The 23,232-nt window shown below is 49.6% G+C and overlaps 1 protein-coding gene across 7 annotated transcripts in view; it reads right to left on the bottom strand.

Annotated features, from left to right (window-relative positions):
- The window catches only part of PDE4DIP (phosphodiesterase 4D interacting protein), a 1,984,767-nt gene that overhangs the window by 827,023 nt on the left and 1,134,512 nt on the right, over nt 1-23,232 (bottom strand). For all 7 annotated transcript variants that reach the window (XM_075321961.1, XM_075321954.1, XM_075321957.1 and 4 more), the window contains one exon: nt 11,237-11,334. In XM_075321961.1, the coding sequence (XP_075178076.1) occupies nt 11,237-11,334 (98 nt within the window). The remainder of the gene's footprint in view (nt 1-11,236; nt 11,335-23,232) is intronic.

Raw genomic sequence — 23,232 nt, 5'->3', positions numbered from 1 at the left:
GTGGCAAAGCTACATTAACATCTGCTGAAGATAAGCCATCTTCCAGCAAAAGTAAGATGTCTACTACTTTCCGTGGACAATCCGATGTGCTCCTTTTTTTACGGACCCGAACAACTGTAAGAAAGGTAGGTGATGCGCAAAAAAAGAACATGCTTGAATGGATCTCAAGTGCTTCAACAAGTGCCCTCTCCTCCACCTCAACTACCACATAAAAAAAAAACAGTCCTCTGAGTTGTCATCCCAATCACACATGCTTTCTCCCAGCTATCAAGCCTCCACCCGACCTGCACAGTATGGTGTACCAGACATGGCTGAGTCTGCAGAGCTGTTCAGTCACACTATAGCCTGTGAATAAGAGGTCTGCTCCCAAGCTACAGTGAGTACAGACCAGGAAATGGTCTGCAGTGATGCCCAGAAGCTTTGTGACTCAGATTCAGGCCCTGATGACCAAGTTTATGAGCATAATGTAGACCCTCATTCACAAACTGTAACGTCTGTTGGTGTAGACAATGAGGAACATACTGATGACGATGAGACGCAGATACCAGATTGGGATGACAACTTAAATACTTGGTCAGGGCAGGAAGAGGCTAAGTCTGAGGGCGAGGGAAGTGCAAACACAACGCTTGATGATGAAGTTCTAGATCCCACTTACTGTCAACCCACAGTCAGGAACTTGAGGAGGTCAACAGAGGCGGTGGAGGAGGATGCAACTGACGACGAAGTTACCTTGCGCCTTCCTGGACAGAGTCGGAGTACTGGTAGCACGTCTACAACTGCATCCTCAGCCACCGCTATGCCTCTGAGCACAAGTCGGGGTGGCTCTGCAGGTCGCATGCCCTCTAAGCCTTGCCTAGCCTGGTCCTTTTTTGACATAGCAAAAGATCGCCCAAATTATGTGATCTGTAAAATTTGTCATGATTCTGTTAGTAGAGGGCAAAACCTCAGCAGTTTGACAACTTCTTCCATGAATCGTCACATGAATACCAAGCATAATTCCCAGTGGGAAGCTCACTGTGCTGCAATGCGGCCTAGCGTAGCTGGCCACCCACCGCCTGCCCCTTCCAGTGCATTCGCGCGCTCTTCATCTTCTATGACTGTGGGGACAGCTGTCACACCTGGTTTTCCACGCACACGTTCCACCACTGTAACCGCAACAGGCAGTGTGCTTGGTAGGTCGTCAGTTGGTTTGGAAGGAGAAACAAGTGCGGGTGTACAGCTCTCTCAGACATCGATAGCACCAACGTTGGATGAAGGCAACATCATGTCTACGCCTGCACTTTCCTCACAAACCTGCATTTTTCCAGGGACACCCTACTCACCACTGTCTACACACAGCAGCCAGATCTCTGTCCCTCAGATGTGGACAAATAAAAGGCCATTTCCTCCGACCCATGACAAAGCTAAGAGGTTGACTTTATCCCTCTGTAAGCTCTTGGCTACCGAAATGCTGCCTTTCTGCCTGGTGGACACACAGGATTTTCGAGACCTTATGTCCGTCGCTGTGCCCCAGTACCAGATGCCCAGTCGCCATTACTTCTCTAAGAAAGGTGTGCCTGCGCTACACCAGCATGTCGCACACAACATCACCGCTTCCTTGAGAAACTCTGTGTGTCAACGGGTGCATTTCACCACCGATACTTGGACCAGTAAGCATGGACAGGGGTGTTACATGTCGCTAACTGTGCACTGGGTAACGATGGTGATAGTTGGAGAAGGGTCTGCTGAACAAGTCTTGCCGTCCCCACGACTTGTGCGTCAATCCTCTGTATGTATAAGTTCCTCCAACGCGTCTGCCTCCGCAACTTCGTCTCGGTCTTCCACCTCCGCCCCAAGCCTGCTTGGTCAGGCCACCAGTGTTGTAACTGCACACAAGGAATCACGCACACCTCCTTACTATGCTGGCAGCAGAGCGCAACGGCATCAGGCGGTCTTTAGCTTGAAATGTCTTGGAAATAAGAGTCACACAGCGGCTTAGTTGTGGTCAGCTCTGCTGTCCGAATTTCATCAATGATTGTCTCCACTCAACCTGCAGCCAGGTAAGGCCGTGTGCGACAATGCTGCAAACCTGGGTGCGGCCCTTCACCTGGGCAAGGTGACACACGTGCCTTGTATGGCTCACGTGTTGAACCTTGTTGTCCAGCAATTTTTAACACACTGTCCCGGCATAGATGGCCTTCTGCACAGGGCACAAAAATTGTCTGCTCACTTCCGCCGTTCAACCGCTGTAGCTGAGCGACTTGCATCGCTCCAGAAGTCTTTCGGCCTGCCGGTTCATGGCCTGAAATGCGATGTGCCGACACGCTGGAATTCCACTCTACACATGTTACAGCGACTGTGGCAGCACCGCCGAGCACTGGTGCAATACGTCATAACGTATAGCCTGGGCCAACGAGATGCAGAGGTGGGGAAGATCACCCTGATGGAGTGGTCTCAGATCAAAGACCTATGCACCCTTCTGCACAGTTTCGATATGGCGACGAATATGTTTAGCGCTGACAATGCCATTATCAGCATGACAATTCCAGTCATTTTCATGCTGGAGCACACGCTAAACACTATTCGGAGTTAAGGCCCCGTCACACTAAGCAACATCGCTAGCAACATCGCTGCTAACGAACAACTTTTGTGACGTTGTTAGTGTAGTGGGTGGGCCTACCCCCTACTAGGTTAGCATAGTTTACCCGGCATTGTGATTATTAAAAGTGTTGATTTTTATTATTGTATGTGATCTTGTGTATAGGGCACCCCCTAGTGGCCGGGTGGGACGGCTGTTGCCACCGGGGAGGAGGAGTCGGCCGGATATCTAGGGAAGGTCTCTGTGTGTGGGGAGAAGGATCCGGGACAGCAGGCAGTGAACATCTGGAGCAGCAAGTGTGAGTGTGTGAGCGGAACACCAGGGGACACCGGAGCAAAGGAGGTGGACGCAACCTCAGAGTCTATTCCGCTGGTGTGGGTCCAGTGTGTGCTTGACCGGAGAGTGGGAGCCCGGAGAAGAGGAGTATCTAGGGCATATACCCACCAGAGGGCGCGTCAGGGCAGGTTGTCCCCAGCTCCACCAATATTGCCGGAATCTGCTGACCGGAGTGTTATTTTTGTGTTTGAATAAATGGCAGTTTTTATGCATTTCAACTTTTGCCTGAAGACTCTTTGTGCATCGGCCGGTGAAAGAGACGTCACACACTGCACATTCAAGTCAGTCCCCGAAGTTAAAGAAGTGGTGGAACCAGGGGTCTGCCTCAGTACCAGTGCCACGACTACACAGCCAGAGGTGCCCCTGGGCCATCACTTCATGTGGCGTAGTCGGCAGGATGCGAGTTCCCTGCCGGGGACCCAAGAAGCTGAAGATTAGGTAGTGCCTGAGGCACAGGATCCTGACTATGGAAGAAAATTCTCAGCCCCCTGGTGGGAAGAGAACACAGTGCCCGTAGCGTTGGACCGGGCCCAAGAAGAAGAAAAGGCGCGAAAAATTGGCGCAGAAAGAAGAGCCTGGGGCTGGCCGGTGCCGAGGATGAGGTACAGAGTACTCCGCCCAAAGAGGGGAGGCGCCAGTCCCAGGGCACGCCGAAGAACATGTAGAGAGGGCGGTGTACTGAAGAGAAAGAAGTACCGCCGCGGAGGAGTCAAGATATTGCGTGAAGCTGGGGGAGGACACTGTTTAAGAGCGGGAAGCAGAGGCCCGCCTTCTTTTCCCTCAGTCTTCACTTTGACACCACCGCTAGTTACAGCACAGCGATCCGAGATGGCAGCTTTTGGGCAACCGGAAGAACTGGCTACAACCATGGCTTTGATCACCTTAGGCCGGGGCCGACCCAGGTTTGCCCCTGCCAGTGAGGCAGCTATGGTGGATCTTCCAGTGGGACCGGGAGGTTCTACGTGCCCTGATAAAGTGTCTTGGAAAACCACCTGGGACGCACAGACCGGGAGTACCATCACCGAAGTGAAGGCGATGTATGCTACGCCACCAGGAGGCCGTTCGGGGGTTACAGCCTTCCCGTGGGAGACCCCACAGCTTGGCGCCGCCACATCATCTGCGCCCTTGTCGGAGCCGGCTGAAGTGTTTACCGAGCGTCTGGAGAAGGACCACCGGGGCTTCATCTGGGACCCGGTAATCGTCCCCCCCGCCGAGCCGCACCCCAGAGCTCCGTCCCCGAAGCCCGACCCTGTTCAGGAACGTCTTCTGGCTGAAACCCTTGTCCGGGAGATGCTGTCCGGTCCGGGCGGAGAGGAGCTGGCCCTGCAGTTTACCACCGGCGTGGTGGTAAAATTCAACCAGAAGGAGGGGTACGGCTTCATCCGCGAGGTCAGCACCGGGGACGTCTATTTTTATAATAGAGTCCACTTGGACGTGGAGGGGTTGCCTAAACGGCTCCACACACTCTGGCCGGGTGAGAAGGTTCAATTTCTGCCGGACGCAGGTAGCCGCGGCCTATTTGCAGTTGCCGTGAACCGGATGCCGACCGCCCGGGAAGCAGCTCAGTGGCAAGATGAGCTGGAGTGGGAGGAGCAACAAGAGCGGCGCCGGAGCCATGCAAGACCGGTCCCGTCCGAGCCCTCTCACCCCCGGCACACCGTGACTGCTGCCCCGGAAACATCGTCTGTGCCGACCGTTGACCCGGAGAAGATTTCTCCAGTAGTAACCGTGAGTCAGCATGTGACCAATCAACCGGTCATTGTTTTGGACGCGCCACCGCCACCCCGGGGAGCGACACCTTCACCCCCGCCAGGAGCCGAGGCAGCCACGCCAGCGGAGCCGCCTTTCGCCCCTCTGTCCTTCCGACGGGTCCGCCATCAGCCGGGACAATCTCTGGGGGCCTACATCCAGGAGCAAGCGGAGGAATGGAAGCGGGCCTGGCCCCCAGAGTAAGTCCCTACTGTCCATCTGTTGTTTAAGTCCGGTGCTGTTTAACCGGCAGAAGTTATGTTAAAGTTTTACGGGTCTGTTGCCCGCCAACTAAGACCGGGAGCGCTATTGAGCCTCCGGGCGCCCATCTAAGACCGGGAGCGCTGTTGCGTCTCCGGGCGCCATCGTAAGACCGGGAGCGCTATTGAGCCTCCGGGCGCTACCTAGAGACCGGGAGCGCTGCTGCGCCTCTAAGCGCCCCTAAAGACCGGGAGCGCCGCTGAACTGGTGCCGCTGTTGTCATAGACTGACCTGAAAGGTTTTTGTTTTAATGTGTTTATAGTTAAGAGCCTTGCCGGGAGGCTCGGATTTTAAGAGGGGAGGCATGTAGTGGGTGGGCCTACCCCCTACTAGGTTAGCATAGTTTACCCGGCATTGTGATTATTAAAAGTGTTGATTTTTATTATTGTATGTGATCTTGTGTATAGGGCACCCCCTAGTGGCCGGGTGGGATGGCTGTTGCCACCGGGGAGGAGGAGTCGGCCGGATATCTAGGGAAGGTCTGTGTGTGTGTGGGGAGAAGGATCCGGGACAGCAGGCAGTGAACATCTGGAGCGGCAAGTGTGAGTGTGTGAGCGGAACACCAGGGGACACCGGAGCAAAGGAGGTGGACGCAACCTCAGAGTCTATTCCGCTGGTGTGGGTCCAGTGTGTGCTTGACCGGAGAGTGGGAGCCCGGAGAAGAGGAGTATCTAGGGCATATCCCCACCAGAGGGCGCGTCAGGGCAGGTTGTCCCCAGCTCCACCAATATTGCCGGAATCTGCTGACCGGAGTGTTATTTTTGTGTTTGAATAAATGGCAGTTTTTATGCATTTCAACTTTTGCCTGAAGACTCTTTGTGCATCGGCCGGTGAAAGAGACGTCAAACACTGCACATTCAAGTCAGTCCCCGAAGTTAAAGAAGTGGTGGAACCAGGGGTCTGCCTCAGTACCAGTGCCACGACTACACAGCCAGAGGTGCCCCTGGGCCATCACTTCATTAGCGATGTTGCTGTGTGTGACATCCAGCAACAACCTGGCCCCTGCTGTGAGGTCGTTGGTTGTTGCTGAATGTCCTGGGCCATTTTTTAGTTGTTGCTGTCCTGCTGTGAAGCACAGATCGCTGTGTGTGACAGCGAGACAGCAACAACTAAATGTGCAGGCAGCAGGAGCCGGCTTCTGCAGAGGCTTGTAACCAATGTAAACATCGGGTAACCAAGAAGCCCTGTCCTTGGTTACCCGATATTTACCTTTGATACCAGCCTCTGCCGCTCTCACTGTCATTAACCCGATGTGTGCTGTAGCTAGGAGAGCAAGGAGCCAGCGCTAAGCGGTGTGCGCTGCTCCCTGCTCTGTGCACATTTAGCTGCAGCACACATCGGGTAATTAACCCGATGTGTGCTGTAACTAGGAGAGCAGGGAGCCAGCACTCAGTGTGCGCTGCTCCCTGTTCTCTGCTCTGTTCTGTAGCTCCGTGCACTGGTAACCAAGGTAAATATCGGGTTGGTTACCCGATATTTACCTTAGTTACCAAGCGCAGCATCTTCCACGCGGCGCTGGGGGCTGGTCACTGGTTGCTGGTGAGCTCACCAGCAACTCGTGTAGCGACGCTCCAGCGATCCCTGCCAGGTCAGGTTGCTGGTGGGATCGCTGGAGCGTCGCAGTGTGACATCTCACCAGCAACCTCCTAGCAACTTACCAGCGATCCCTATCGTTGTTGGGATCGCTGGTAAGTTGCTTAGTGTGACTGGACCTTTAGGGGTTCAACAGGAAGGAGAGGAAGTACATGAGAATTCATAAGCGCAAGGGATAGCAACATCACCAAGGTCCAGACGTTCATCATCACCAAGGCGGCAGGCATGGGACGATGGGGGAGAGGTATTAACAAGGGCGCATAGTAGCAGGCAAAATGTTGAGGAAGGTGCAGGAGAACATGAAGAAATGGAGGATGAACAGTCAATGGACATGGAAGACTCAGCAGATGAGGGAGACCTTGGTCACATTTCAGTTAAAAGAGGTTGGGGAGAGATGTCAGAAGAAGAAAGAACGGTTAGCACCTCTATGCCACACACACAGCGTGGACTTGGTCCACATGGATGCACAAGACACATGAGCGCCTTCTTGCTGCACTACCTACAACATGACCCTCGGATTGTCAAAATTAGAAGTGATGATGACTACTGGGTTGCCACACTATTAGATCCCTGGTACAAGTCCAAATTTTGTGAAATAATTCCAGCCATAGAAAGGGACGCACGTATGCAGGAGTATCAGCAGAAGCTGTTACTCAATCTTAGCTCGGCTTTTCCACCAAACCCCATTGGTGCACGGAGTGAATCTCCCAGTTGTAACTTGACAAACATGGGACGGTCTCATCATCAACAGTCTAACCGTACCAGCAGCACCGTATCTGGTGCTGGTAACAGCAATTTTATTGAATCGTTTTCATAATTTATTTAGGAATTTACTACCCCTGTGTCATCCTGGGTAGAGTAAATGCTTGTGGATTTGGAATGTGCTTGATGCAAATCAAAACATCCTGTTTGCATCTAGGGCACAAGTGCTACCACTGAAGTGGTGTCTGTGGGGCCCAATTTTTGGAAAAAAGGAAGACTCCGCTTGGAGTAACCCTTGCTGTGTTTTTAAAAAATGAGCCAAGATGAACAGATCTGGGATCAGCAAAGACTTTGCTAGACCTTCCCCGGTGTCATCCGGGCGACAGCTAAGGCTGGCGAATTTTGGAATGTGCTTGATGCAAATCGAAACATCCTGTTTGCAACTAGGACACAAGTGCTGCCACTGAAGTGGTGTCTGTGGGGCCCAATTTTTGGAAAAAAGGGAGACTCCGCTTGGAGTATCCCTTGCTGTGTTTTTAAAAATGAGCCAAGATCAACAAGTCACGGTTCTGCAAAGACTTTGCTACCTATCCCGGTGTCATCCTGGGGACAGTTAAGGCTGGCGTATTTTGGAATGTGCTTGATGCAAATCAAAACATCATGTTTGCAACTAGGGCACAAGTGCTGCCACTGAAGTGTTGTCTGTGGGGCCCAATTTTTGGAAAAAAGGGAGACTCCGCTTGGAGTAATCCTTGCTGTGTTTATAAAAATGAGCCAAGATCAACAAGTCATGGTTCTGCAAAGACTTTGCTGCCTATCCCGGTGTCATTCGGGCGACAGCTAAGCCTGGCGTATTTTGGAATGTGCTTGATGCAAATCAAAACATCCTGTTTGCAACTATTGCACAAGTACTGCCACTGAAGTGGTGTCTGTGGGGCCCAATTTTTGGAAAAAAGGGAGAGTCTGCTTGGAGTCCCCTTGCTGTGTTTTACATGATTTTAGATGGCATGCCATGCCTATATCTGTGTCTCCTCCTCTTTTTCCTCGTCCAGCTGTTTAGTTTTCGCATGGATATTTGTCCTTGTCACTTTCCCATGTGTTTGTGTTGTCTTTGGAGTTGTTTGGCACCTTTTGGACAACTTTGAGGGTGTTTTCAAGGTGTTTTAAGGTGTTTGTGATTGCCTCCCATTGTTTTCAATGGGGTTCGAGAGGTTCGTCGAACGGCTCGTCGAACGGCTCATCAAATGGAGCACCGTTTGACAAACCGAACTCGAACTCTAGGGGGGTGGCTCATCTCTAATAATGACTCTATAGAATATATGTGTTTCACTTTTTATATTGAATTACTGAATTAAAATATGAAATAAAATAACTTTTGATGATATTCTAATTTATTGAGATGCACCTGTAGCATTGCCACAGAATGTATAGCTAAAATCACAATCTCCTATGAAAGCCAGATAAACGCTGCCTTTCACAGAAGAATCATAATGACAGTCACGGGGATCTTCAGCAGACCCCTGGTTGTCATGACAGTTCATTGTTGCCCACGACCACAATTCGGGTGTGTTGATCGGCACGTGGATTGACGCGACTTCCTGCCATCATTTAGTAATTGCCGCTGTCAGAGGTTGACTGCGGCATTTTACAGGTTAACATTTAAGTTTCTGGGTGCAATGTGAAAACGTGATAAAGTTTATGGAATATGAATTCTTTTTCAAGGGACTGTATATATGTACAGTGGTGTTCATAAGTCCTGCATAGGCATAAAGAAAACTATATATTTCATACTTCTGCATCTCTACAGTGAAACTGGTGGAACATATATGTTTTTGTATTCCCTCATGCCATACTCATTTTTGAATGTCCCAAGTGTATAAATTTTTATGGTATGTGCATTTTTGATATTTTTTTTACAGCATAACCATACCTACACCAGTACAGTGTGTAGAATGGTGAACAGATTTCTAAGTTCTTTAACTTCCAATGCAAGTTCACACAGACTTAAATTTTACTTTATGAGATTTATTATTTTTTATTTAATTCAGAGTCCTGAAAAGGGCATTTTGAGTGCATCTTTCGCTCCTAATACTTTATTGGCCGGCCTTTGCTCTTGAGCACCAACTTGCATCTCTATGGCATTGAGTGCACAAGCTTCTGCAGATGTTCACGAGTGATGAGGTGGTTCCAGGCCTCTATCAGAGCCTTAATCAACTCTCTCTTGGTCCTTGGCTGTTTTTTAGAAATCTCTATTGATACCTTGTGCCACAAATTTTCAACCAGATTGAGGTCTGGGGACAGGGCTGGCCAGTCAATAGTAGCCACCTTGTTCTTTTTTTCCGTTACTGTCTTAGCTCTGTGACAAGGAGCCTTATCATCCTGGAAGATATAATCCCCTGAAAACAGTTGTTGAGCAGAAGGCAGCATTTTCTTATTAAGGATGTCTATGTATTTTTTTGCATTAACCATACCCTCCACAATATGAAGCCTTCCAACACCATTAGCGGCCATACAGCCCAGACCATTACTGTCATCGGATGTTTCACAGAGAAGCTCAAACACTCTGGCTTGTACTCTTCATGTGGAAACCTTCGCACATAAGACTTGCCATCATTTCCTAAAATGCAAAAAGTGCTTTCATCACTAAATAGCACTTTTTCCCACTCCTCCTTCCTCCATTTTGAATATTTCAATGCCCACAGTTTTCGCCTGTCTTTGTATGGCTGTCATCACTGGATTCTTTCGGGCCTTGCACCCTCTCAATCCTGCTTCCAAACATCTCTTCCTCACAGCTGATGTTGCTACCTCAATATTGCACTTTTCTTGCCATTCTCGCAGAAGCTGAGGAGAGCTGAGCTTTCCATTGGCAAGGGATGTTCTTATCAGTACTCTATCCTCCATTTTAGTTGACTTTCTGGGCCGACCAGATCTGGGCCTGTACTGGGTAATTCCAAGCTGCTTATGTTTCTGCAGAATTCTTACACCTGTCCTCTGATTACAGCCGACCTTCCTTGCGATCTGGGGGCCAGTATAACCCACTTTCATGTAGCACCACAACTCGCACACGATCCTCCGCTGACAAAAATCTGAAAGCTCCCATCATAAAGCTCTACAGTATGATACACCAGATAGACCTACAGATTAAACAAACAAACTAAGCAGCAGATGTGATGAAATGTGATTGGCTGCCATATCCAGGTTATGATTTGTCACAAGAACCTCATCTATGATTGGCTAATTTTGGATCTGAAGCTGTACAATATTTAGTTGTGCTTTCAATTCCCATATTGTTGCAATAATTTCAGGCAAAATTGCTTCAAAAGCTAAAAATATTACAGGGAGAGAATGCAAAATTGTTTTCTGAACAAAACCATATATAATATGTCATATTAGCATCAAAGATATTCGACAGAAAACGTTTAAAACTTGAAAAATCAATTTATCCTATGCCTATGCAGGACTTATGAACACCACTGTATATACTGTATACCGTACATAAAAATATCTACACACACACTGTATATGAAAAGCTCAGTAATCTCATCTATACTGTACATTCACTTAATTTACAGTAGATTAGCAGGAAAAAATATAGGGTAACCAAAAAGGTCCCCATCATGTCTATCACTCAGACATGTGGGCTGGGTTAGGCTGAGTAGACAATGGGAAGAAGCACCTGTCACTTTACCAAAAGTGGGTGGGTTGATAAGTAATATTCAGGCTTCACTACTAGCACACACACAATTTACCTATAGATAAGCATGGCCGTTTAACATCTATAGATTAATATGATATGATGGAGAAATCATTCAAGCACCTTCAGTTTTCCTTACTACCAAACCCTATATTAAAATTTTTAACCAAGCTTTCTATAAAAAAAATATTTTAATATTTTTCCATAGAAATCAGATTGGCATCAAATTGACTTTATTTATAGTATTGCCTTGAGAGTCTCAGAAAAACTTTGTATATCCGTTTTAACAATCAAAACAATGTAATCGAAACAATGATCTTTACCTTCTGGACATTTTCATTCAATATTTCATTACTTCCATCATGACATTCTGTAAGTTGATTTAAATTCTTCTTAGCACTGTTGCTATTGTCACACAAACCTAAAAGTGAATAGTATAAGGTTATCCAGTTGGGCAGGAGAACATAAATAAGTTAAAAAAAAAAAAAATCAACCTGCACACAAGGTTTGTTGAAAAAACAAAATCAATTGGTTTCAAAATTGTACAATAGTCAAGCTGGTTTATATAGAAAATTTTAAATAATTTACTAAATTGTGAATAGATATGAGTGATGTTCGATTCGAACGGTTCACCAATTTCAAATTCGAATGATTTTGGGCGGTGTTCGAGTCGTTCGACGAACTCGAACGATTTTATTCAAGTTCGGCAGTTCGAGTTACGTTCGATAACGGTTCGATCACCAAAAGCGTGGCTTTTCACAGTAAGGCTATGTGCATACGTTGTGTATTTGCATGCGTCCTGCATCCCCAGCACAATCCCTCTCTCTTTCCTACTCACCGATCACGGACCCGGCGCTGCACGGCTGTCACAAAGCTCCGGCGGCTTTTCCTCTTTTGAAAATGGCTGCCGCTTCATTATTCAATCTGGTATTCCCTGCTTTCCCCACCCACTGGCGCCCATGATTGGTTGCAGTCAGACACGCCCCCATGATGAGTGACAGCTGTCTCACTGCAAACAATCACAGCCGCCGGCGGGCGGGTCTATATCGTGCAGTAAAATAAATAAATAGATAATTACAAAAACAAAATTCGATTACCCCTAATTTTGATACCAGCCAGGATAAAGCCACACGGCTGAAGGCTGGTATTGTCACGATGGGGAGCGCCACGCTATGGGGAGCCCACCACCCTAACAATATCAGCAGGCAGCTGCCCGGAATTGCCGCATCCATTAGATGCGACAGTCCCGGGACTCTACCCAGCTCATCCCGAATTGCCCTGGTGCGGTGGCAATCGGGGTAATAACGGGGATAATCTTGGCAGGTGTCTCCCCGAGATACCTTCCATGATTAACCTGTAAGTGAAAGTAAATAAATGCACACAACGAAAAATCCTTTATTTGGAATAAAAGACAAAAAACACCCTCATTCACCATTTTATTAAAATCCTTAAGTACCCCTCCAGGTCTGACGTAATCCACAGAGGTACCGCGACGCATCCAGCTCTGCTACATGAAGCTAACAGGAGCGCCGTAGAACACCAGCGTTCTGTGTTATATCCACGGAGAAACTGACGTGAGCCGTGCTGTCAGCGGGGACGTCACTGAGGTAATGCCTGCGTGTGCGGTGATGATGGGGGTTGTAGTGCCTGCGTGTGTGCGAGGATGATGCGTGCCATAGTGCCTGCGTGTGTGCGAGGATGATGAGTGCCATAGTGCCTGTGTGTGTGCGAGGATGATGAGTGCCCTAGTGCCTGCTTGTGTGCGAGGATGATGAGTGCCATAGTGCCTGCATGTGTGCGAGGATGAGTGCGGTAGTGCCGGTGTTTGCCCTCCCATCCATCCCTCCATCCATTCATCCATCCCTCCATCCCTCCCTCCATCCCACCATCCATCCATCCATCCCTCCATCCCTCCCTCCATCTCTCCATCCATTCATCCCTCCCTTCATCACCCCCTCCATCCCTGCATCCATCCCTCTATCCCTCCATCCATCCCTCTATCCCTCCATCCATCCCTCTATCCCTCCATCCATCCATCCCTCCATCCATCCATCCCTCCCTCCATCCATTCATCCATCCCTCATCCATCCCTCCATCCCTCCATCTATCCATTCATCCATCCCTCCCTCCATCCATCCCTCCATGTCTCCATCCATCCATCCCTCCATCTATTCATCCCTCCATCCATCCATCCCTCCATCTATCCACCCATTTATCCATGTGAAAAGAGACGGAAGGCACTCACCAAATATGCGGTAAAAAAAGCTGTTTTATTCGACCATCAGGTCAGGGGGAAAGGCGTGGCCTTTCATTGACATGAGCACTGTGGCCAGAATGCAAGGAAATTTACAAGCCATATAATGCGTGTATAAACCTGAAATAGGAAGATTGAGCAGTTAGCTCGCTGAATGGTGCCAGTGTTTCCTCCTTTCACTGTTATATACATACATTTCCTGTCTCATTTGCACGCCAGACAGCAGCTGGGCACCTGTCCTCTCACTGCAGGGGAATTTTGAGCACAGAGAACAACACAAGTACTGAGCATGGCGCCCAGAATCGATACAGAGAGGCTGATTGGAGAAGTAGAGAGGCATCCAGAGCTGTGGGACACACGTGTTGATGGCTATCATGACAGGTTAATGGTGGAACGAGCATGGATGGCTGTGGCAGAGATAGTCTACCCTAGGAATGGATGGTCTCAATGTACCCCTGGAAAGAAAAATAGATATGGTGAGTAGAAATGAGCGAACCGGTCGTGGTTCGGCTCGAGTTCGGTTCATCGAACGGAGGTCTCGTTCGAGTTCAGTTCGTCGAACGTTCGACGAACCGAACTCGAACCGCATAGAAAACAATGGCAGGCAATCACAAACACATAAAAACACCTAGAAAACACCCTCAAAGGTGTCCAAAAGGTGACAAACAACTCACAACACAACACAAACACATGGGAAAGTGACAAGGACATATACTCATGCGAAAACAAAAGAGCTGGACAAGGAAAAAGAGGAGACACAGTTATAGGCATGGCACATGTAAAATCATGTAAAACACCTCAAGGTGTTTGCAACTAGGGCACAACTTGGAGTAACCCTTGCTTGCCGTGTTTTTAAAAAGGAGCCAAGATGAGCAAGTCATGGTTCAGCAAAGACTTTGCTACCTACCCCGGTGTCATCCCTGGACGGTTAAGAATGGCGTATTTTTGAATGTGCTTGATGCAAATCTAGCTGTGAAGTGTACAACTGGGGCACAACTGCTGCCACTGAAGGGGTGGGTGTGTGTGTGGGGCCCAATTTTTTTTAAAAAAGGGAGACTCCACTTGGAGTAACCCTTGCATGCCGTGTTTTTAAAAAGGAGCCAAGATGAACAAGTCATGGTTCAGCAAAGACTTTGATTTGTTTTGATTTGCATCAAGCACATTCCAAATCCACAAGCATTTTCTCTCCCCAGGATGACACAGGGGTAGTAAATTCCTTGTGGATCCATGACTTGTTCATTTTGATGAACGTTAGTCTGTCCACATTGTCACTGGACAGACGCGTGCGCTTATCTGTCAGCACACACCCAGCAGCACTGAAGACACGTTCAGAGACAACGCTGGCAGCTGGACACGACAAAATCTCCAAGGCGTAAGTTGAGAGCTCTGGCCATTTTTCAAGATTTGAAGCCCAAAATGAGCAAGGCTCCATTTGCAAAGTCAATGTTCATTTGGAGATACTCCTGTATCATCCTCTCCAGCCATTGACTATGTGTCAGACTTGTTGTCTCTGGTGGCCTTGCAAAGGACGGTCTAAAAAAATTATGAAAAGATTCCATAAAATTGCTGTTACCAGCACCAGATACGGTGCTACTGGTACGGGTAGACTGTTGAAGATGACGAGACCGTCCCATGTTTGTCAAGTTACAACTGGGAGATTCACTCCCTGCACCTGCACGGTTGTTTGGTGGAAAAGCCGAGCTAAGATCGAGTAACAGCTTCTGCTGATACTCCTGCATACGTGCGTCCCTTTCTATGGCTGGAATTATGTCACAAAATTTGGACTTGTACCGGGGATCTAATAGTGTGGCAAGCCAGTAGTCATCATCACTTCTAATTTTGACAATACGAGGGTCATGTTGGAGGTAGTGCAGCAAGAAGGCGCTCATGTGTCTTGCGCAGCCATGCGGACCAAGTCCACGCTGTGCTTGTGGAATAGAGGTGCTAACCGTGCTTTCTTCCTCTGACATCTCCCCCCAACCTCTTTCAACTGAAATTTGACCAAGGTCTCCCTCATCCGCTGAGTCTTCCATGTCCATGGACAGTTCGTCCTCCATTTCTTCATGTTCTCTTGCACCTTCCTCAACATTTCGCCTGCTACCATGCGCCCTTGTAGATCCCTGTCCCCCATGGTCCCATGCCTGCCGCATTGGTGATGATGAACGTCTGGACCTTGGTGATGTTGTTGTGTCTTGCGCATATGAATCCTCCTGTAGTTCCTCCCCTTCCTGTTGTCTCACCCCCTGACTCCGAATAGTGTTTAGCGTGTGCTCCAGCATGTAAATGACTGGAATTGTCATGCTGATAATGGCATTGTCAGCGCTAAACATATTCGTCGCCATGTCGAAACTGTGCAGAAGGGTGCATAGGTCCTTGATCTGAGACCACTCCATCAGGGTGATCTGCCCCACCTCTGCATCTCGTTGGCCCAGGCTATACGTCATGACGTATTGCACCAGGGCTCGGCGGTGCTGCCACAGTCGCTGTAACATGTGGAGAGTCGAATTCCAGCATGTCGCCACATCGCATTTCAGGCGATGAACCGGCAGGCCGAAAGACTTCTGGAGTGATGCAAGTCGCTCAGCTGCGGCGGTTGAACGGCGGAAGTGAGCAGACAGTTTTCGTGCCCTGGTCAGAAGGCCATCTAGGCCGGGATTGTGTTAAAAATTGCTGGACAACAAGGTTCAACACGTGAGCCATACAAGGCATGTGTGTCACCTTGCCCAGGCGAAGGGCCGCACCCAGGTTTGCAGCATTGTCGCACACGGCCTTACCAGGCTGCAGGTTGAGTGGAGACAACCATTTATTAAACTCAGTCTCCAGAGCTGCCCACAACTCAGCCGCTGTGTGACTCCTATTTCCAAGACATTTCAAGCTAAAGACCGCCTGATGCCGTTGCGCTCTGCTGCCAGCATAGTAATGAGGGGTGCGTGATTCCTTCTGCGCAGTGCGAACGCTGGTGGCCTGACCAGGCAGGCTTGGGGCGGAGGTGGAGGACCCAGATGAGGTGGAGGATGCAGAAGCAGTGGCGGAACTTGGACAGACAGAGGATTGACACACAAGTCGTGGGGACGGCAAGACTTGTGCAGCAGACCCTTCACCATCTATCACCATAGTTACCCAGTGCCCAGTCAGCGACATGTAACGTCCCTGTCCATGCTTACTGGTCCAAATATCGGTGGTGAAATGCACCCGTGCACACACAGAGTTTCTCAAGGAAGCGGTGATGTTGTGTGCGACATGCTGGTGTAGCGTGGGCACACCTTTCTTAGAGAAGTAGTGGCGACTGGGCATCTGGTACTGGGGCACAGCGACAGACATAAGGTCTCTAAAGTCCTGTGTGTCCACCAGGCGGAAAGGCAGCATTTCGGTAGCCAAGAGCTTACAGAGGGATAAAGTCAACCTCTTAGCTTTGTCATGGGTCGCAGGAAATGGCCTTTTATTTGTCCAAATCTGAGGGACAGAGATCTGGATCCTGTGTGTAGACGGTGTTGAGTAGGGTGTCCCTGGAAAAATGCAGCTTTGTGAGGAAAGTGCAGGCGTAGACATGATGTCGCCTTCATCCATTGTTGGTGCTATCGATGTCTGAGAGAGCTGTACACACGTACTTATTTGCCCTTCCAAACCAACTGACTACCTACCAAGCAAACTGCCTGTTGCGGTTACAGTGGTGGAAGTTGTGCGTGGAAAACCAGATGTGACAGCTGTCCCCACAGTCCTAGAAGATGAAGAACGCGCGGATGCACTAGAAGGGGCAGGCGGTGGATGGTTCGCTCTGCTAGGCCGCATTGCAGCACGGTGAGCTTCCCACCGGGACATATGATATTTATTCATGTGACGATTCATGGAAGAAGTTGTCAAACTGCTGAGGTTTTGCCCTCTACTAACAGAATCATGACAAATTTTACAGATCACATAATTTGGGCGATCTTTTGCTATGTCAAAAAAGGACCAGGCTAGGCAAGGCTTAGAGGGCATGCGACCTGCTGATCCACCCCGACTAGTGCTCAGAGGCACAGTGGTGGCTGAGGATGCAGTTGTAGATGTGCTACCAGTACTCCTATTCTGTCCAGGAAGGCGCAAGGTAACTTCGTCGTCAGTTGCATCCTCCTCCACCGTCTCTGTTGACCTCCTCGAGGGCCTGACTGTGGGTTGACAGTAGGTGGGATCTAGAACTTCCTCATCAATTGTTGTGTTTGCACTCCCCTCACCCTAAGACCGAGCCTCTTCTTGCCCTGACCGAACATTTAAGTTGTCATCCCAATCTGGTATATGCGTCTCATCGTCATCAGTATGTTCCTCATTGTCTATAACAACAGGTGTTACAGTTTGTGAAAAAGGGTCAACATTATGCTCAGAAACTTGGTCCTCACGGCCTGAATCAGAGTCACAAAGATTCTGGGCATCACTGCAGACCATTTCCTGGTCTGTACTCACTGTAGCTTGGGAGCAGACCTCTGATTCCCAGGCTATAGTGTGACTGAACAGCTCTGCAGACTCAGCCATCTCAGTTCCCCTATACTGTGCAGGGCGGATGGAGGCTTCAGAGCTGGGAGAAAGCAAGTTTGATTGGGATGACAACTCAGAGGACTGGTGTTTTTTGGATGCGGTAGTTGAGGTGGCGGAGAGGGCACTTGTTGGACCACTTGAGATCCATTCAAGCATTTTCCTTTTTTGGCCATCATCTACCTTTGTTCCAGTTGTTCGTGTCCGTAAAAAAGGGAGCACTTCGGATTGTCCACGGTAAGTAGTAGACATCTTACTTTTGCTGGAAGATGGTCTATCTTCAGCAGATGTTAATGGAGCTTTTCCACCTTCCCCACGGGCAAACCCTTTTTTTCCTTTTCCAACACGCCTCTTCCCCTTTCCACCAGCATCTGTCATTTTGCCACTCATTTTGATTGTGACAAGATTGTGCACTTAAAATGTGGTAGTAAAAATTGAGAGGTGGTGTAGATTTCAGCGGTGGTCTAGCTTTATTAACAGCAGAATAAACAAAAATAATTATCCCTGACAATGCAACTACGGCCCTTAAACTGGCAGCAGTGTTTGCTAATATAATGGCTTAGTAACAATGAGTTTGAGTGTGCAATGCAGGCAGACGTGCTGCAAATATCTTTGCACTAGTGGGACAATACAGAAGTCCAACAGCCACGATTAGGATGCCACTAAGTTCACTCAGTGTTTGCTAGTATAATGGCTTAGTAACAATGAGTTTGAGTGTGCAATGCAGGCAGACGTGCTGCAAATATCTTTGCACTAGTGGGACAATACAGAAGTCCAACAGCCACTTTTATGATGCCACTAAGTTCACTCAGTGTTTGCTAGTATAATGGCTTAGTAACAATGAGTTTGAGTGTGCAATGCAGGCAGACGTGCTGCAAATATCTTTGCACTAGTGGGACAATACAGAAGGCTAAAAGCCACGTTTAGGATGCTACTAAGTTCACTCAGTGTTTGGTAGTATAATGGCTTAGTAACAATGAGTTTGAGTGTGCAATGCAGGCAGAAGTTCTGCAAATATCTTTGCACTAGTGGGACACTAATGGAAGTCCAGCAGCCACTTATATGATGCCACTAAGTTCACTCATTGTTTGCTAGTATAATGGCTAAGTAACAATGAGTTTGAGTGTACAATGCAGGCAGACGTGCTGCAAATATCTTTGCACTAGTGGGACAATAAAGAAGTCCAACAGCCACTTTTATGATGCCACTAAGTTCACTCAGTGTTTGCTAGTATAATGGCTTAGTAACAATGAGTTTGAGTGTACAATGCAGGCAGACGTGCTGAAAATATCTTTGCACTAGTGGGACAATACAGAAGTCCAACAGCCACTTTTATGATGCCACTAAGTTCACTCAGTGTTTGCTAGTATAATGGCTTAGTAACAATGAGTTTGAGTGTGCAATGCAGGCAGACGTGCTGCAAATATCTTTGCACTAGTGGGAAAATACAGAAGGCTAACAGCCACTTTTATGATGCCACTAAGTTCACTCATTGTTTGCTAGTATAATGGCTTAGTAACAATGAGTTTGAGTGTGCAATGCAGGCAGATGTGCTGCAAATACCTTTGCACTAGTGGGACAATACAGAAGTCCAACAGCAACTTCTATGATGCCACTAAGTTCACTCAGTGTTTGCTAGTATAATGGCTTAGTAACAATGAGTTTGAGTGTGCAATGCAGGCAGACGTGCTGCAAATATCTTTGCACTAGTGGGAAAATACAGAAGTCCAACAGCCACGTTTAGGATGCCACTAGGTTCACTCAGTGTTTGGTAGTATATTGGCTTAGTAACAATGAGTTTGAGTGTGCAATGCAGGCAGAAGTTCTGCAAATATCTTTGCACTAGTGGGACACTAATGGAAGTCCAACAGCCACTTTTATGATGCCACTAAGTTCACTCATTGTTTGCTAGTATAATGGCTTAGTAACAATGAGTTTGAGTGTGCAATGCAGGCAGACGTGCTGCAAATATCTTTGCACTAGTGGGACAATACAGAAGTCCAACAGCCACGTTTAGGATGCCACTAAGTTCATTCATTGTTTGCTAGTATAATGGCTTAGTAACAATGAGTTTGAGTGTGCAATGCAGGCAGACGTGCTGCAAATATCTTTGCACTAGTGGGACAATAAAGAAGTCCAACAGCCACTATTATGATGCCACTAAGTTCACTCAGTGTTTGCTAGTATAATGGCTTAGTAACAATGAGTTTGAGCGTGCAATGCAGGCAGACGTGCTGCAAATATCTTTGCACTAGTGGGACAATACAGAAGTCCAACAGCCACGTTTAGGATGCCACTAAGTTCACTCAGTGTTTGCTAGTATAATGGCTTAGTAACAATGAGTTTGATTGTGCAATTGAGGCAGACGTGCTGCAAATATCTTTGCACTAGTGGGACAATACAGAAGTCCAACAGCCACGTTTAGGATGCCACTAAGTTCACACAGTGTTTGCTAGTATAATGGCTTAGAAACAATGAGTTTGAGTGTGCAATGCAGGCAGACGTGCTGCAAATATCTTTGCACTAGTGGGACAATAAAGAAGTCCAACAGCCACTTTTATGATGCCACTAAGTTCACTCAGTGTTTGCTAGTATAATGGCTTAGTAACAATGAGTTTGAGTGTGCAATGCAGGCAGACGTGCTGCAAATATCTTTGCACTAGTGGGACAATACAGAAGTCCAACAGCCACTTTTATGATGCCACTAAGTTCACTCAGTGTTTGCTAGTATAATGGCTTAGTAACAATGAGTTTGATTGTGCAATGCAGGCAGATGTACTGCAAATATCTTTGCACTAGTGGGACAATACAGAAGTCCAACAGCCACTTTTATGATGCCACTAAGTTCACTCAGTGTTTGCTAGTATAAAGAAGGGCAATGAGCCCCATAGGGGTGAATGGACCCCATGACGATCGGGAGGGTGCAAGGTTAGGAAAGGGTTAATGGGGTTTGCATGGGATGGGGGATGTGTGGGAGGACAGGATTGGTAGAAGGGAGCTGTAAGGGGATTGGGGGGGAGCAAGGATGGGGTGGGGTGTTGTGAGAGGTATAAGAGAGGGGGGTGTACTGATCACCTCCCCTTTCGTCGATTGATCTCTGTGTCCCAGGACGTACTGCTGCCTCCTGCCATGGCTGCCCTTGCTGAACTGCTGGAGATGGTGCGGGGGGCCTCCGAGGTATTAGGCGTGGATGCCCTGAGGCAGCAGCTGGCAGCGGTCTGTGGGGCTGGAGCGGCACCGCCTGCTGTTCCAGCGCCCGGGCCGACGCTACGTGCTCGGCGGGCGCGACCGCCGGAGCGCTACTCCCCCAGCGGGAGGGGGAGAATACGATCAAGGAGCCCCTGCGGGGACCCTCCGGAGCAGCGGCGGAGCCCTTCCACTCACCTAGGGGAGCAGCCGGCCACCGGGAGGAATCCGCGTCGGAGATCCCATGGGTCGGGGGTGGGCGGAGCCTCGGCGAGGCCCACTTCCGGTCCGCGGCCTGCGCAGCATCGGACCGACGCAGGGATGACGGCAGCCCCCAGTGATGTGCCGGCTGGGGGTGGCGCTCGGCGTGCCGGATTGCCGGAGGAGACTCCCTGCAGGCCGCAGGGGAGAGCTACAGGACGGAGGACGGGAGCGGATGCGCGCGGCGAGGGCAGGAGATCGGAGGAGGGGTATAGTGGCCCGCAGGCACGGAGGAGATCGGTAGTCACGGTCCCCCCCGGCGAGGAGCGTGTTGGGGGAGGGTCCCGGCGAGGAGCAAGCTCGGCACGGCCTTCCTGCAGTCGGCAGGGAGAGAGCCCTCTGAGGACGGCAGGAGAAGTGGCGGCGCAGCAGGATGGCACGACTACAGCGAGGAAAGACGGCGGCAGGGCGCCACGGCGGGAAAAACGGAAGAGGTCAAGCAGGAGTCGCCCGGACGAGCAGGGTGCGGTGACCGTGGGGGTCGACGGCCGCCAGGTGCGGGCTGTCCCCTCGCTGGTCCCCCCTGAGGATTTCGGCAGCGCATCTGACTCCAGCGAGGAAGAAAGAGCAGCGGCGGGTCGGACGGAGCGGCAGCAGGAAGATCGTGGCACGGCTGTTCCGGGGTCGGCGCAACGGCAGCCTGGTGAGCAGACAACAGAAATGTTTCATGCTGTGGGTAGTGCGAGCGGGGGCGGGGGTTCCGTCGCGGGACGCGTTGCGCTGGGGGCAAGTGCGGTCGGGCAGTCTGGTTTACCGGGTCCGGAGTTTTGGGGGCAGCTTATGGGGGTGTTGCAGGGGTTGTCTGCGGAACGGGTTAGTCGGACTGGGCCTGGGGCTCCGGTGGGGGCGTGGGTGGGCCCCACGGAGGTGGTGCGGACAGATGCGCCGGTGCGCGAGGTTGCGGCGGGGGACCCGACCTCGGCGGCAGGTACGGGACAGGAGGCGGGTGGGGCGGCTTCCGGGGGCGCAAGTAAGGAGGCGGAAAAGGAGAAAGAAAAGGAGGATGAGGTTGTGCGCTTGGATGATAGGGCGAGGAGTGAAATTTATGTGTGTTTTGAAGGTCAGTTAGGGGTTCATTTGAAAAAGGAGGTGAGGGAAAAGATTTGGAAAGGGGAGTATGTGGAAATTTTTTCCCTGCTTCCCTTGGAAAAGTTTAATTTGGATAAGGTAAAGCCCAGTGATACAAAAAAGGAGAAGGAGGATGAGGAAAAACGGAGGTATAGGTTGATTCCAAGGACGTTTACTAACTGGCTACAGGCCTTTGCGATCTTAGCCAGCGTGATCGGGGAAAAGGAGCCGGAGCATTGTTCCGCCCTATTTGGATATATGGATGCGATAGGGGAAGCGTATAGAGTATACGGCGGTTTAGGGTGGTTGAGATATGATGAGCAGTTCCGGCAACGGAAGGCTCTGCGGCCGGGAGTCCAGTGGGGCCACAAGGATATTTCTTTGTGGATGCGGTTAATGACGGCGCCGGTTCAGCCCTTTCGAGGGGGTGCCGGGAGCCCGGGTGCGAGCGGCGGGTCCTCGGCTGGACAGAAAAAGGGAGCTTGTTGGCAGTATAACGAGGGACAGTGTAAGTTCGGGGCCTCTTGTCGGTTTAAACACGAATGTTCCGGATGTGGAGGGTCCCACCCTCTGGCCAGGTGCTTCAAGAAAGGGAAAGGAAAGGCGGGGGATGGATCTGGAAAAAGGGAGGACGCCAGTGAGGGTCGAGGCGATGCTTCCCTATTTAAGTAGATACCCGGATGTTCGGGCGGCGGAGTTGTTGGAACGGGGTTTTACGGAGGGCTTTCGGATTCCGTTTGAATCTGAGGCGCCGGTGTTTCGCCCGGGAAACCTGAGGTCCGCAAAAGAACATCCGGCGGTGGTGAAGGAAAAGCTGCAGAAGGAGGTGGAGTTGGGAAGGATGGCGGGCCCATTCCAGGACCCGCCATTCTCCAATTTACGGATTTCCCCCCTTGGGGTGGTTCCTAAGAAGGAGCCGAACAAATTTCGGCTCATTCATCATTTATCTTATCCGGCGGGATTGTCGGTGAATGATGGGATATCACCGGAATTGTCGGCGGTATGTTATGTATCGTTCGATAGGGCCTTGGAGCTGGTAAGGGT

Source organism: Anomaloglossus baeobatrachus, chromosome 8 (assembly GCF_048569485.1).
Source record: "Anomaloglossus baeobatrachus isolate aAnoBae1 chromosome 8, aAnoBae1.hap1, whole genome shotgun sequence".
Taxonomy (NCBI): domain Eukaryota; kingdom Metazoa; phylum Chordata; class Amphibia; order Anura; family Aromobatidae; genus Anomaloglossus; species Anomaloglossus baeobatrachus.
Note: the sequence above shows the minus strand (reverse complement) of the source record. Positions and strands in the feature narration are given on the sequence as shown.